Source organism: Caretta caretta, chromosome 2 (genome assembly GCF_965140235.1).
Source record: "Caretta caretta isolate rCarCar2 chromosome 2, rCarCar1.hap1, whole genome shotgun sequence".
Taxonomy (NCBI): Eukaryota; Metazoa; Chordata; order Testudines; family Cheloniidae; genus Caretta; species Caretta caretta.
Genome location: NC_134207.1, coordinates 229,888,513 through 229,903,177, shown reverse-complemented (window position 1 = coordinate 229,903,177; position 14,665 = coordinate 229,888,513). Strand labels below are relative to the sequence as shown.

The 14,665-nt window shown below is 42.7% G+C and overlaps 1 protein-coding gene across 4 annotated transcripts in view; it reads left to right on the top strand.

The window, feature by feature from the left end:
* The first annotated feature begins 351 nt into the window (after nucleotides 1-351).
* The window catches only part of TRDMT1 (tRNA aspartic acid methyltransferase 1), a 44,752-nt gene continuing 30,438 nt past the window's right edge, over nucleotides 352-14,665 (top strand). The window contains exons 1-3 of one of the 4 annotated variants that reach the window (XM_048838024.2): nucleotides 354-484; nucleotides 4,571-4,739; nucleotides 6,398-6,531. In XM_048838024.2, coding sequence (XP_048693981.2) covers nucleotides 6,525-6,531 — 7 coding nt within the window. In that variant the 5' untranslated portion in view covers nucleotides 354-484; nucleotides 4,571-4,739; nucleotides 6,398-6,524. Of the gene's footprint in view, nucleotides 485-4,570; nucleotides 4,740-6,397; nucleotides 6,532-14,665 lie in introns of all 4 variants that reach the window. The other 3 variants (XM_048838025.2, XM_048838027.2, XM_048838023.2) reach the window with 3 other exon arrangements.

Here is a 14,665-nt window from a genome sequence, read left to right as displayed (position 1 = left end):
GATCTGGAGCCCAGGAACTGGGCAGCACTGGGCCTTTAACACGGCAGCCGTGGGGAGAGGGGGCTGGCATGGACTAGCCAGCCAGGAACACCTGCAGCCAGGCTGCCACCCACCCCCTGCTTTGCCAGCCACTGCCCATGGCTCGCCCCCGCTCCTGTTCTCTCTCCCCACCCCCAGCTTCCCCGTCTGGCAGCGCCTCTCCTCCTGTCAGCTCCCACCCCTGCCACCCTGGGAGCGGAGTGACCCGGCTCCGACTCCGCCCTTCCCGCGCTTCCCTGTCACCCGGGGAGCAGAGTCTGGGGGCAAGTGAGAGCGGAGGGAGCGAGGGGCTGGGCACTGACTTCAGCAGACGTTACTGAGGATGCGCAGAGCGCCCGCGCAGGCTCAGTAAGAGCCAGGTGCTGCGCGTGGGGAGGGAGGATGGGGTCGGTGCGCGTGCTGGAGCTGTACAGCGGCATCGGTGGGATGCACCAGGCGCTGAGAGGTACCGGTCCCGCTCCCGCTCCCGCTCGCCGCCCGTGGCCCCCCCGCCGCTGGGATTCCCGCCCCCGCTCGGCCCGGCCCGGCCCGGCCCGTGCCGCCCCAGGCGGAGCGCTGGCGGGCCTGGGCTGGCGGTGCCCGCCCTGGGCTTGCGCAGGCACCTGTGCAGGTTGGGCTGTGCGCGGTGCGCAGGCAGAGGAGCGCAAGGGACCGGCTCTGGTCGCGGGGGGGGCCGATAGCAGCAGCCAGGAGCGCCTGAGCTGCTCGGCTGCGGAGCTGTGCTTGGCGAAAACCGCTCTGCAAACTCGGGGGGAGCAGGGTGGCAAAATTGCTCGGCAGACTGTCCTGCCCAAGCCTAGATCTGCTCGGTTGCCTGCTGCCTCAGTGGTTGTTAGGTTCTTTGCTGTTAATATATGGATAGGTATTACTTGTCTGGTCAAACAACCCACCGGAGCAAACATTCGTACTCCAGGGCTGCAGACAAGTAGAATTCTGTAAGGGTGCCTTAAAACCGATCCCAAATTTAAAGAGTGTATTTAACATGCGTGAGTGAGACCTGTTGGGTTTTTACCTGTGTGCATATTTGCTTTCACTTCCTGGAAAACAACAACAACACTGGATTTTGGTTTAGGATGGCCTGTGTCTTGTGATGTATAGTTATAAAAGAAGTATTTTTAGTAGGACTGTGAAGCGATTAAAAAAATTAACCGTGATTAATCGTGTGATTAAACAATAATATAATACCTTTTATTTAAATATTTTTGGATGTTTTCTACATTTTCAAATATATTTATTTCAATTACAACACAGAATACAAAGTGTACAGTGCTCGCAACAATGTAAAATTTTAGAGCCTACAAGTCCACTCAGTCCTACTTCTTGTTCAGCCAATCGCTCAGACAAACAAGTTTGTTTACATTTACAGGAGATAATGCTGCACTCTTCTTGTTTACAATGACACCAGAAAGTGAGAACAGGCATTTGCATGGCACTTTTGTAGTCGGCATTGCAAGGTATTTACGTCCAGAGGCGCTAAAGATTAATATGTCCCTTCATGCTTCAACCACCATTCCAGAGAACATGCGTCCATGCTGATGATGGGTTCTGCTTGATAACAATCCAAAGCAGTGCGGTCCAACGTGTGTTCATTTTCATTATGAGTCAGATGCCACCACTAGAAGGTGATTTTCTATTTTGATGGTTTCAGAGGAACAGCCGTGTTAGTCTGTATTCGCAAAAAGAAAAGGAGTACTTGTGGCACCTTAGAGACTAACCAATTTATTTGAGCATGAGCTTTCGTGGTTCGATGTGTAAACTACAGAGTCTGGAGAATTTCTCTTTTAAGACTTCATAGAATATCAGGGTTGGAAGGGACCTCAGGAGGTCATTTAGTCCAACCCCCTGCACAAAGCTTCTGAAAGCATGCTCCGCAACTCATCCCTCTAAGAATTTAGAAGGCACTTCAGATTCTTAAACCTTGGGTCAAGTGCTGTAGCTATCTTTAGAAATCTCATTTTGGTATCTTCTTTGCATTTTGTCAAATCTGCAGTGAAAGTGTTCTTAAAATGAGCAACATGTCCTGGGTCATCATCCAAGACTGCTGTAACATGAAATGTATGGCGGAATGCGGGTAAAACAGCAGGGAACATACAGTTTTCCCCCATGGAGTTCAGTCACAATTCAGTTAACACATTATTTTTTAAACAAGCGTCATCATCATGGAAGCATGTCCTCTGGAATGGTGCCCAAAGCATGAAGGGGCATACGAATGTTTAGCATATTTGGCATGTAAATACCTTGCAATGCCCGCTACAAAAGTGCCATGCAAATGCCTGTTCTCATGTTCTGGTGACTTTGTAAATAAGAAGAGTGCGGCATTATCTCCTGTAAATGTAAACAAACTTGTTTGTTTGAGCGATTGGCTGAACAAGCAGTAGGACTCAGTGGACTTGTAGGCTCTAAAATTTTACGTTGTTTTGTTTTTGGGTGCAGTTATGTAACAAAAAAAATATACATTTGTAAGTTGCACTTTCACAATAAAGAGAGGTTTCAGAGTAACAGCCGTGTTAGTCTGTATTCGCAAAAAGAAAAGGAGTACTTGTGGCACCTTAGAGACTAACCAATTTATTTGAGCATGAGCTTTCGTGAGCTACAGCTCACTTCATCGGATGCATACCGTGGAAATTGCAGAAGACATTATATACACACAGAGACCATGAAACAATACCTCCTCCCACCCCACTGTCCTGCTGGTAATAGCTTATCTAAAGTGATCATCAAGTTGGGCCATTTCCAGCACAAATCCAGGTTTTCTCACCCTCCGCCCCCCCCCCCCCACACACACACACAAACTCACTCTCCTGCTGGTAATAGCCCATCCAAAGTGACCACTCTCTTCACAACGTGTATGATAATCAAGGTGGGCCATTTCCTGCACAAATCCAGGTTCTCTCACTCCCTCACCCCCCTCCAAAAACCACACACACAAACTTACTCTCCTGCTGGTAATAGCTTATCCAAAGTGACCACTCTCCGTACAATGTGCATGATAATCAAGGTGGGCCATTTCCAGCACAAATCCAAACCTGGATTTGTGCAGGAAATGGCCCACCTTGATTATCATACACATTGTGAAGAGAGTGGTCACTTTGGATGGGCCATTTCCAGCAAGAGAGTGAGTTTGTGTGTGTGTGTGGGGGGGGGGCGGAGGGTGAGAAAACCTGGATTTGTGCTGGAAATGGCTCAACTTGATGATCACTTTAGATAAGCTATTACCAGCAGGACAGTGGGGTGGGAGAAGGTATTGTTTCATGGTCTCTGTGTGTATATAATGTCTTCTGCAGTTTCCACGGTATGCATCCGATGAAGTGAGCTGTAGCTCACGAAAGCTCATGCTCAAATAAATTGGTTAGTCTCTAAGGTGCCACAAGTACTCCTTTTCTTTTTACAGTAAAGAGATTGCATTATGGTACTTGTAAGAGGTGAATTGAAAAATACTATTTATTTTGTTTATCATTTTTACAGTGCAAATATTTTCAAAAATAATATGCACTTTGATTTCAACACAGAATACAAAATATATGAAAGTATAGAAAAACATCCAAAATATTTAATAAAATTCAATTAGTATTCTATTGTTTAACAGTGCAGTTAAATCTGTGATTAATCACAATTTTTTTATCATTAATTTTTTTTGAGTTAATTGTGTGAGTTAACTGCGAAAAATTGACAGCCCTAATTTTTAGCCTTTATTAGGGCTGAAGTATTTGTAAAGATTTTAGTGAATATTACAACGATTCCTGCCAAATCATAAATTAAATTGGATTATGTTGAAACCTGAATTTATGAAAAAGAATTTCAGGGAGAACACTAGTTGGCCTGAAGGAAAGTATTGTAATTAAATACATATCCTAGACACACCCCCTTTTCTCCCAAGCAGCATTTTAACTACTAAAGGTCTAATAAGGGGGACCAACTTAAATACTCTGGCCAGGTATTACCAAGGTTTCTTCAAGTGGTTTATAAAAACATTTAAAACCTGTATTAGGCACACCAACGCAGGTGCTCTGCAGACTATTAAGGTGATATCCTTAGGGCTGGTCTACCCTACTGCTTAAGTTGATGTAACTTACGTTGCTCAGGGTGTGAAAAAAGACACCCCCGTGAGCAATGCAATTTAATCCGCTTAAGTGCTGTTAACACTGCACTATGTCAGTGGGAGGTGCTCTCCCGCCGACATAGCTTCTGCCTCTCACGGAGGTGGAGTAATTATGCTCATGGGAGAGCACTCTCCCATTGGCATAGCGCATTTTCACCAGACGCATTAAGTGGCGCAGCTGCGCTGATGTAGCATGGTAGTGTAGACTGCCCTTAGACTTGCTGTCACTTCACTCTCCTATGCCAGACTAAGAGATCTTCCTTTTGACTGAACCCGCCTTACCTTCAGTTCCATTTTCTTTGGTTGTTGTGAATAACTGTGCTTATCTTGGGCATAAAGGGATTCATTTTTTTTCTATGCCAGTAACATCTGTTTTCTTCATTTCTTTAAGTTATTTGGAAAGTCAGGCAGCTTCATCTCTTCTTTTGCCAGGTGCCTGCCTGTTAAAGTTCCCGGAACACTAGGAGGTGGAAAATGAAGGAACATAGTTTTAAAGAAGAGCTTTTTAGACATTGTTTGTGGTTTATAAATACAGTTAATATGAAAGCTTTCAGTAAGGATTTTAGAATGCACCTGGAGGAGCTTGCCAGCAGAATAAAATGTAAGAGAAAAACAAGGTATTTAAAATGTCTTGCCCAACACACGCAAAAAGTAGGTTATTGTGTTTTATTTTAATATTTTTGTGTGTAATTGTGTTACAGTAACTAAAAGGCAAGACAATAAAATATGTGAACATGCAAAAAAGTAGGACTAGTTAAAGATACAACTAAGCCTTAATAACTGTCTTTGGGACCAAACACCTCTCTCATTCCCTAAAGATGTCTTTGGAAGAGAATATGGGCCACAGGTATTTTTGTTGAGAGTTCTAGAGATTCTGGAATCTTAACTGAAAGCAAAAGAGATGGATACTTTGTTTCTTGTATTCCTGTCTAACATAGTCTTAATTCTAAAAGAAAATCTGAACGTTTTATCTTGCTTTCCATGAGATTTCATGAAAAACAGACTGAATTCACAGCATTATTCACTTGTCACATGTTAGTATCTATATGTATGGGAAAAATCATCCCCGGATGTTATCTGGTTCTGTTGTTAACATAATAATAGACACGCTGTGAACACCCAGTAACATCCTCCAATGATTAACAAATACTGATACCAATGTGTTAAAAGTTGGTGGGAATCTCAGGAGGTCCTACAGATGCCAACGGTCCAATTAAAATGTAATACCACAGCATAAAAGCAACAAATTAGCTATGAGAGATGAGCCTTTCTGAGATGTAGCCTCGGAGAAATATGAGAATATTGCAAATAGGTGTGCAAAAAGTACGATGATTGTGTAACACCACACTGCATACTGCTTGTGCTTGAGAATGTTGGGAGTGTGACCAAATCATCACCCTTGATTCTAGGATATGTTTATTTTGTGAGGGGAGGGAGGGAACTAAATCACTGCTGTTGGTCCCAGAAAGGTTCCATTTATTTCCAGAACTTTCAGCTGCAGCTTAGAATCACAGATGAAGTTTCTGAACAATTGCAGCAGTGTCAGTGTCGATAGTAATTTACATTTCCGTTCTTTTGGGGTTACTTTCAAATGAAGAAATTACAATAAATACAAATAGTATGGCTGAGATTCTTTTTAGAGGTACCAGCCAGAGCAGATGAAGCGACTCATGTCTTTAGGGGAAGGCTTGAATTCTTATTTGTTTGAATGACCCTGGATCGTGTTGAAGGTTAAGTACCAATTGAAATTTGCATATCAAATGGATACAATACCATTTGCATCACAGCTGACATTACTTTTTTCAGATCCGGCTATTTTTCTTTATTGGAAGTGTGTGATGAGAAGTACAAACTGCCCCTTGGTTCCTTATTTCCATGTCCCTTTAAAATTCTGCAAATTTTGCACTTGCAGACGAGTCTTGTTTTGAGTCCTGTTAAGACTAATAACTGCGAAGCATGAATAAAAGGGGTTCTATTCTATTACTTTATCCACATTTTTGATGTGTCTTTTAGCCATTTGGATTTAGTTTACTCATGATGTTTATCCTTATAAAGGCACAAAGTAAAGGCAAAGTGGGACTCAAATATTTGTTTTCATGTGAAGATCAGATGAAGAAAGTAAACATTCCTTGCAATTACTTTTTCATGTATAATAGCAAGAATTCATGTGTGCTTCAAACTTGTGCATATGCAGTTATAAACAGAGTGGTACCATGGCATACATTTCTCTAATAGAATTCTTCTGCTGTCATGTGACAGGAGACAATAGAATTCTCAGCACCATCTGGTATTGAGGCATTATGGGAGTTTCCTCCAAATGTTTGGGAAGAAAAGAGATCCTGCATTCACCAGTGGTGTGTGGTATAGTCAGCAGGATTCATGAGAAATGAAGAGTAAGTTGCTCATTGGCTTCTTTTAATAATGATTCCAGTAAATGTGTTTGTCCAAGAAAAATGAGAGGAAAAGAAGCTGTTTGTTATTTTAAAAAAGAAAAGATTGTATATAAAACCTTAGTGACAGTCTGCAGCAAGAGAAACTAGTTCTGCAAAAGGATTTCTACAGTGCTGCCAAGATGAGTATCAGTGTTGGTTCCCTACCACATTAGCATCTAACTTAGAGGTAGATTAACTTGTGTTTTTCTGTAAAATCATTAGTGTTTGTAATTGGTGAATATATATTTTCCATAATCAAGCTTAAGGATACCTTCCCTCCTGCTTCCTGGCATCTTTTTAGTTTCTAATCTGGCAAACAACTTACATGTGTATTTAAGATGAGTGAGTAATCATATTGAAATTAAAGTATATGTGTAAGAGTTTGCAAGATAATGGCAACCAACATACCAAATAAAGCCCTAAAAAAATCAACATTTGGCAACAGTACTTCAATATAGCAGTTTCTGAGATATCCACAGTTTTTATCCAATAGTAGGAGATACATGTGGCGTGGTGGTGACTTATTTATACAGACTAGGCTTGTTCCCCAATATTTTCACTTCAGTAGCACACAGAGAGCATTAGTATATTGTTGTCAATGGAGACATGAGTGTTGGTTCAATCCTTTATTACTAAAGTTAGCTATCAGTCCTGAAACTCCTGGTGAAAAATCTGCAGCTCTTTGCTTATACTTTACATAGAGATACTTCAGTATACACAGTGAAGTTTGTAGTATGTTGTTTTAGAGCTTTACAATTTTGTAAGGAGATTTCTAATGTTTAGTAACATAAGTATAATTCTGATAAGTGCTTTAACTAAGGTCACAAAGGGAGTCAGTGACAGATCTGGGATTAGAATGCAGTAGTCTGTGCTCTCAGACATGTCCGGTTAGTCTGTTGGAGCCAATGTAATATCCCCCTCATTGAGGCCCTGTTCTGTGTGTGTGAATAGTTCTATTAAAGTTAACGGGATCGCACACATTGTTGAGGCTTTCAGGATTGGGCCCTTACCTCGGGGTGTCTGAAAGCAGAATGTAATCCTGTTTATTCCCATTACAAGGTAATGTGATTGATTGCTGCTCCAGGCCAGACTCTCCACTGTTAAGAAATAGGAGACTTTGACAGTTAGATGTCAGACACCAAAAACTGCCATGTATATTTGTTTAACCACAGAACATCTGCAATGGTAATTATTATGTTTTGTTTTTAGAAAAGTCATCTTTCCATCTAGTCCTCTTCCACAGCAATCCTCCTCCAAACAAACAAGCAAAAATCAAAACCAAACCAAAAAACCCAACAAAATAAAACAAACTTTTCATGGCTTATTAATTTAGGCAGCTTTCCCATGCACAATTAACTCCAAGTCTGTTCCATGCAAACGTCTAGTTATCTGGATCACCCATGTTTAAAATTTGTTTGTGCATGAAATATGAGAGAAGAACTTTAAAAGGTACCACTTCTAGGTTACAAGTTCAATTGTATATTTTTTTCCCCAGTGATTAATGTAAGTTTCAATATAAGTAATTATTTTTTTATCACTAAGAGCAGTTACATTTAAATAAAAGAAAAATTGGCAGGCAGAAATATAGTCCAGTAAAACCCCAGATGAAACCATATTGTCAATCTGGGCAGTCTCTTTCTCATTAATTTCTAAAAGATAGCTTCTTTGGCAGAAGAATAGTGTTGGTTAAAAATTATAAAAATCAACATTTGGTTGTTCTACTCTGCAGGCATAGATACTGAGTGTGTGGTGATGGAAAGGAAGAAATTGATTATCTTGCAGGAATCAAGCATCATGTTGACTGATGGTCCAGGCTAATATCTATACCTAAAAGTCGATAATAGACCAAAAATGAAATCTTTGTTTATTCTAAAAGGAAACTGAACTGGCATAAAATGTGTCCGTTCTCTCTTTTTACATCTGTTTTCATAATCTTCTACAGTAGATAGTTATTTTGGTTCTGAATTCCCTTTGTTTTCAGATCTGCCAGACCCTGCCCTTGGCAGTATGCTATATATTCCATGTGCTGTGCTGACATTGATGATTCTGGTGCAGGAGTGCAGCAATAAATATAAACAGATCTATGCTAATTTTAAGGTCTGTTAGAAACACATGACAGGGGAATCGGTTTGTCAAGTGTAAAAGGACATATTTGGTAGCAAACGAAATTTTATTTTCAAGCTTTTACAAAGATCTATAAACTGTGGATTGCCTCTTCCAAATCTAAAACGAACAGAGGTAACCACTTTACTTCCTTCTGTTTGAATTTCTGCATCTTTAGGTCACTACCTCCCCCTCTCGCCATAGCAGTAAGTGGACACGAGTGCTCTAAAATTTGGATTTTAAGGCCAGATTTAGGATCAACTCTGACCTCCTGCATAAGTGGGAGCTGGTATCAAGCAGACTGCCCCAGGAATCAGTCCTGGGGCTGGTTTTGTTCAACATCTTCATTAATGATCTAGATGATGGGATGGATTGCTCCATCAGCAAGTTCACAGATGATACTAAGTCGGGGGGAGAGGTAGATATGCTGGAGGGTAGGGATAGGATCAAGAGTGACCTAGACAAATTGGAGGATTGGGCCAAAAGAAATCTGATGAGGTTCAGCAAGGACAAGTGCAGAGTCCTGCAATTAGGACGGAAGAATTCCATGTACTGCTACAGGCTGGGGGTCAACTGGCTAAGCGGCAGTTTTGCAGAAAAGGACCTGAGGGTTACAGTGGACAAGAAGCTGGATATGAGTCAACAGTGTGCCCTTGTTGCCAAGAAAGCTAACGGCATATTGGGCTGCATTAATAGGAGCATTGCCAGCAGATCGAGGGAAGTGATTATTCCCCTCTATTCGGCACAGGTGAGGCCACATCTAGAGTACTGCATCCAGTTTTGGGCTCCCCACTACAGAAAGAATGTGGACAAATTGGAGAGAGTCCAGCAGCGGGCAACGAAAATGATTAGGGGGCTGGGGTACATGACTTATGAGGAGAGACTGAGGAAACTGGGCTTATTTAGTTTGCAGAAAAGAAGAGTGAGGGGGGATTTGATAGCAGTCTTCAGCTATCTGAAGGTGGGTTCCAAAGAAGATGGAGCTAGGCTGTTCTCAATGGTGGCAGATGACAGAACAAGGAGCAATGGCCTCAAGTTGCAGTGGGGTAGATTTTAGGTTGGATATTAAGAAAAACTATTTCACTAGAAGGGTGATGAAGCCCTGGAATGGGTTACCTAGGGAGGTGGTGGAATCTCCATCCTTAGAGGTTTTTAAGGCCTGGCTTGACAAAGCCCTGGCTGGGATGATTTAGTTGGGGTTGGGCCTGCTTTGAGCAGAGGGTTGGACTAGATGACCTCCTGAGGTCTCTTCAAACCCTAGTCTTCTATGATGTTATGGTAGCACAGACTATATGACCTCACACAGTAATTTCTGCATAAGCCCATAACTGCAGTTTGAATTTATAGCTTTCCAAAAGATATGCTATCTAGTCTGAATTTGAAGACTTCAAGTGATGGAGAATCCACCATGTCCCTAAGAATGTTGTTCAGTGGTTAATTGCCCTCACTGTTAAAAATGTATGCCTTATTCCTAGTCTTCCTAACATTAAGTTGTTTTCTACACAGCTACAGTTTAATTACTTTGCCAGCCCTTGAAAACTGGCACCTATTCTTTTAAGAGACATCTCGAGGGCAGTGCATGTTTCTTTATTTGTGCTGGTTTTTTTTCTTGGGAGTTCAGTTAACTGGCTGTAACCTAGTCAGAAATGCCTAAACGTTACATGTTTCTAGACAAGTAAATAGATTTTTTGCCCATTGCTGGATAATTAAGTAAAATGTATAATTAAAAATAAAGCGTAAGTTTGTTCTTTTGGTTTCAGAAAAAAGCCCTGAATGATGGAAAAAGACAATTATACAGAAATGTAGTGGCCATTGAGTTATTCACATCAAAATTTAGCATCCAGATTAAATATTTAAATGATTTTAATAAAATCTCACAAAGGATGATTTTAATTTTTTTTTTTTTTTTTGGTGAGATCTTGGGTATGCAGATTTTCCTTTGCTAGATACAGTGGTCCAGATTAATTCGTCCATTCCAGCTGCTTTGTTCAGTTCCAGTGGTGTAAAGCAACCAGAAAGCCACCTTCTGACGAAATCACTTGTGTAAGAGGAACTCCCAAGGAATGCAGAATTGGCATAGCGGCTTTGTGCAACGCTCTGCCCCGGTACCCCATTGTGGGATATCCTTGGTAGAGAGGGATAGTGGCTGGGGTTACCCTGTGTCCTTGCAATTCTGAGCTGCCAGAACAGTTCCTTGGGGCCATGAACAGCTGGAAGTAAGTCAAAGCAGCCCAGAGACTCCTCTGATTTACACCAGAGATTGAATGGGGGCCCCAGGAAATGTGACTGTAAAGGTGACCCTATCCTTCCTATTGTTCATGTGATGACCTCAATTTGGTTGCACCAGGAAGTTTCTTGCCCAGTATATATTGATTAATTACTGTTCTTGTAATGCAGAGTCTGCAATTCATATAAAGCAGCAGTGCTCTTAGTTTGCCAAGAGGTTTTGTGAACCGAAACGCTCGTATATTCTTTTACTTACTGTAACATAGAAGAAAAGCTATTAGTACTTTATGTTGTTTGTAAGGTGCTTAGAACTGTGCTGAAGTATCTCTGTAGAAGAACCTAAGACTGATAGATAAGACACACTTGCTGTTTCTCCAAACCCAGAGAAAAACCTGACCGTGGTAACAGTGTTTTTTGTAAAGACAAAATTCTATGCTTGACTATATAGATATAGTGGGAAGTAGGCTAATGTAACTAATTATGCTAACAAATTTGATTCTGCTGGGCAATGGCATCACGCTGCCTATGCTGTGCTCTCAGGAAAACTATTGTTGTCATACCAGGTGCATTGTTTTCCCCGCTTCTCTTGAAAAAGCTCATCTAAAAAAAGAAAATAGCCGTGCTTTCCATTACATTACTCACTTCTGAATGTTGGGATCTGAACGCTGAAGAAAAGTCTTATTAGTAAATTTTTTTGAGTTTAATGCTATTTCAGCTCAATAGGAGGAAAGTGAAATCCATCCTTTGCACGAAAATGAGATCCTATAAGATCCCAGCATTGTGGAGTTAGAGAAATAGGTATTGGATGAGGAGAATTAGAACAAAGTTTCTATACCTTTCCCTCCAGAATTAGCCTTTATGGTTTGGGTTAAAAGTGACCACCATGGGCCAGCCTTTAGGGCCTACAAAGCCCTTGATTGAAGTCCCTCACTTTTTTGGTTTTTTTTAAAATTTTTTACTAAGGGGATGGAAATAGTGGTGGTGAAAAGGGTGAACAACTGACCTAAGAGTGGCTGTCAGAGCCTCCAGCTTCTGCCACTTTTATTGTTTGTTTGATGGGATAATGATTGGAGATGGTTAATTTCCATTCCTGACAGGGCACCCACAGGGCAGGCACCTGTTAGTTAGGGGCAATATGTCTTCAAAAGGAATCTCCATTGTTGTACTGGAAATCTGTATCCATTACCTAGGCTTTACTTTTGTGCTGTAGGAAGTCCATCATATTGGATTTTAAATACGCTTCGAAATTTAGATAGTTGATTTGCTAAACTGGCTTTTTTTTTCCGCACTGGATGTCAGCGTTACCATACCGGATCCACAGTCCCAGGTGTAGTCATCACAGTTGCTCTGCTATGAACATACCTGTGTGTAATACATCTGTAACAGTGTGTGTTCACAGTGTCAAGAAGGAAAATAAGAGACGCTATAAAACGAGCCTTTAATAGACGTTCATATAGTTCACCTATTCATCTTTTTCCCATGAGGCTCAGATTGTCATTGGTTAAATTAAGTGAGCAAACCAGAAAACGTTAGTTGCCTGAATGAAAATTCCTATATATTGTTTCACACTGTGACCTTTCAAATATTTCTGAACAGCAGAGAAATGTGAGTAAGATGGAAGAGGCTTGAAAGCTCTACCAATCAGATATAGTAGATGAGGCTTTAATTTTCAGTGATCTAGTTGTCACTATTGGAATCCTGTACTTGGCTTTCCTGCTCCGAAATTGCTGGGCATGGAAAGTGTTTAACTCTGTTTTGTAAAGTATCCTGAACATTTACAGTACTCAACGGATAATTAGCAATCATTCATATGATGTACTCAGGTTGAGAGCATGTCGTTTTGAAAAGTGATGTTATTAAAATAAAGAAGTCTATCTTGTCTCTTTTTGGACTAAAACAAATTAAAATTGTTAATGCTGAAGTTGGAATAACATGGCAAGCGGCTTGTGGAGTTGCTGTTGGAATTGATGTAGTTTACAGTAGAAAGTGCATGCATGATTGCCTCCTGTGCTTCTATTGATGAACATAAAGATTTATTTATGTAAAATGGCTCAGTGTAGAGCAGGGGTGGCCAAACTTCTTGGCCTGAGGGGAACATCTGGGTAGGGAAATTGTATGCAGGGCCATGAATGTAGGGCTGGGGCAGGGGGTTGGGGTGCAGGAGGGAGTGGGGGGTGTGGGAGGGGGTGCGGTGTGCAGGAAGGGGCTCAGGGCAAGGGGTTGGAGTGCAGGAAGGGTGAGAGGAGCCGGAGGGGGCTCAGGGTGGGGGATTGGGGTGCAGGATGGGTGTGGCAGGGGGCTCGGGGCAGGAGTGCAAGGGGCTGGGGTGCATGGGGGGTGTAGGGTGTGGCAGGGGGCTCAGGGCAGGGAGTTGGGGTGCAGGAGGGCTGTGGCGGGGGGTAGGGGTGTGGGGTATGGGGTGCGGCAAGAGGCTCAGGGCAGGGGGTTGGAGGTGCAGGAGGGGGTGCGGAGTGCGGGAAGGCTCAGGGCAGGGGGTAGGGATGCAGGAGGGGTGTGGCGGGGGCTCAGGGCAGAGGGTTGGGGTGCAGGCTCTGACCCAGCACTGCTTACCTCGAGTAGCTCCGGGGTGGCAGTGGTGCACAGTGGGGCTAAGGCAGACTCCCTGCCTGCCCTGGGCCCTGGGCCGCTACCAGAAGTGGCCAGCATGTCCAGCAGTGGCTCCTGGGGGGTGGGGTGGGGCAGGCAGCTCTGCTGCGCACTGCCCTCACCTGCGGGTACCACCCCTAAAGCTCCTATTGGCTGCGGTTCCCCATTCCTGGCCAGTGGGAGCTGCGGGTGGCGGTACCTGCAGGCAAGGGCAGCGCACGGAGCCCTCTGTCCCTCTCCCCCCCGCCAGGGCCGCAGGGACGTGGTGCCGGCCGCTTCCAGGAGCGGTGCGGGGCCAGGGGAGGTGAGAAGCCTGCCTTAGCCCCGCTATGCCATGGGGCTGGCAATGCTGTGGGCCGGATTGAAAGCCCTGACAGGCCAGATGCGGCCCACAGGCTGTAGTTTGCCCTCCCCTGCTCTAGAGGATGTGATTACTATCAGGAAGCAATGTGCTATGATCAGTGATAGACTGAACAGCATCTTTTGTGATCTGAGTTTTTGTAGAATTGGGTTATTCTGTTGCTCTATAAACTCATTGTGTACTTTGTGTCTGTTTTCTGCATTTTTCCTTTTGGATAATTATTATTAGATTTATACTGCAGTCTCCTGCTTTTTCATTAATATATTTAAAGAAGTCAGTCATTTCTCTTTTCATCTAAGAAGCTATGGTGTTACATTAAGAGCTGTCTAATGTCTTTGTCCTTCAAGCTACTCTATACCAGGGGATCCTTGCACTCATACAAAACATTTTCAGAGTCAGGGCCCAAGGTGCAATACAAGCAATAAAGTGATTCAGTGACCTTAAAAATCCCCCTTCTGGATGTTGCAGTGTAGCAACATAGATGACCCAAGTTCAAGGACAACTTTACTAACCCAGTTTCCCAAACTGACAAACAATATGCTTCAAGAGTGGCAAGTCTGGTTTCCAGGGTGTAAGATCTCTGATTAGTAGCTAGAGTATTTCTGTCAATTGTTGCATGGTGCGGCATGTTGATCTGCAAAGCCCTATGTCCCCTGTGTTCTTACTTAGAAAAAATGTAGCTAGAATAATGACCAAGAAGAGGGTGGATGGAGTTTGTGTGCGTGTGTGTGTTACAGTGATTACAAATAATTTTTTAGAGTGCAGTGGGTGGAGAAAGGCAGCTTTGGCTATAAAATG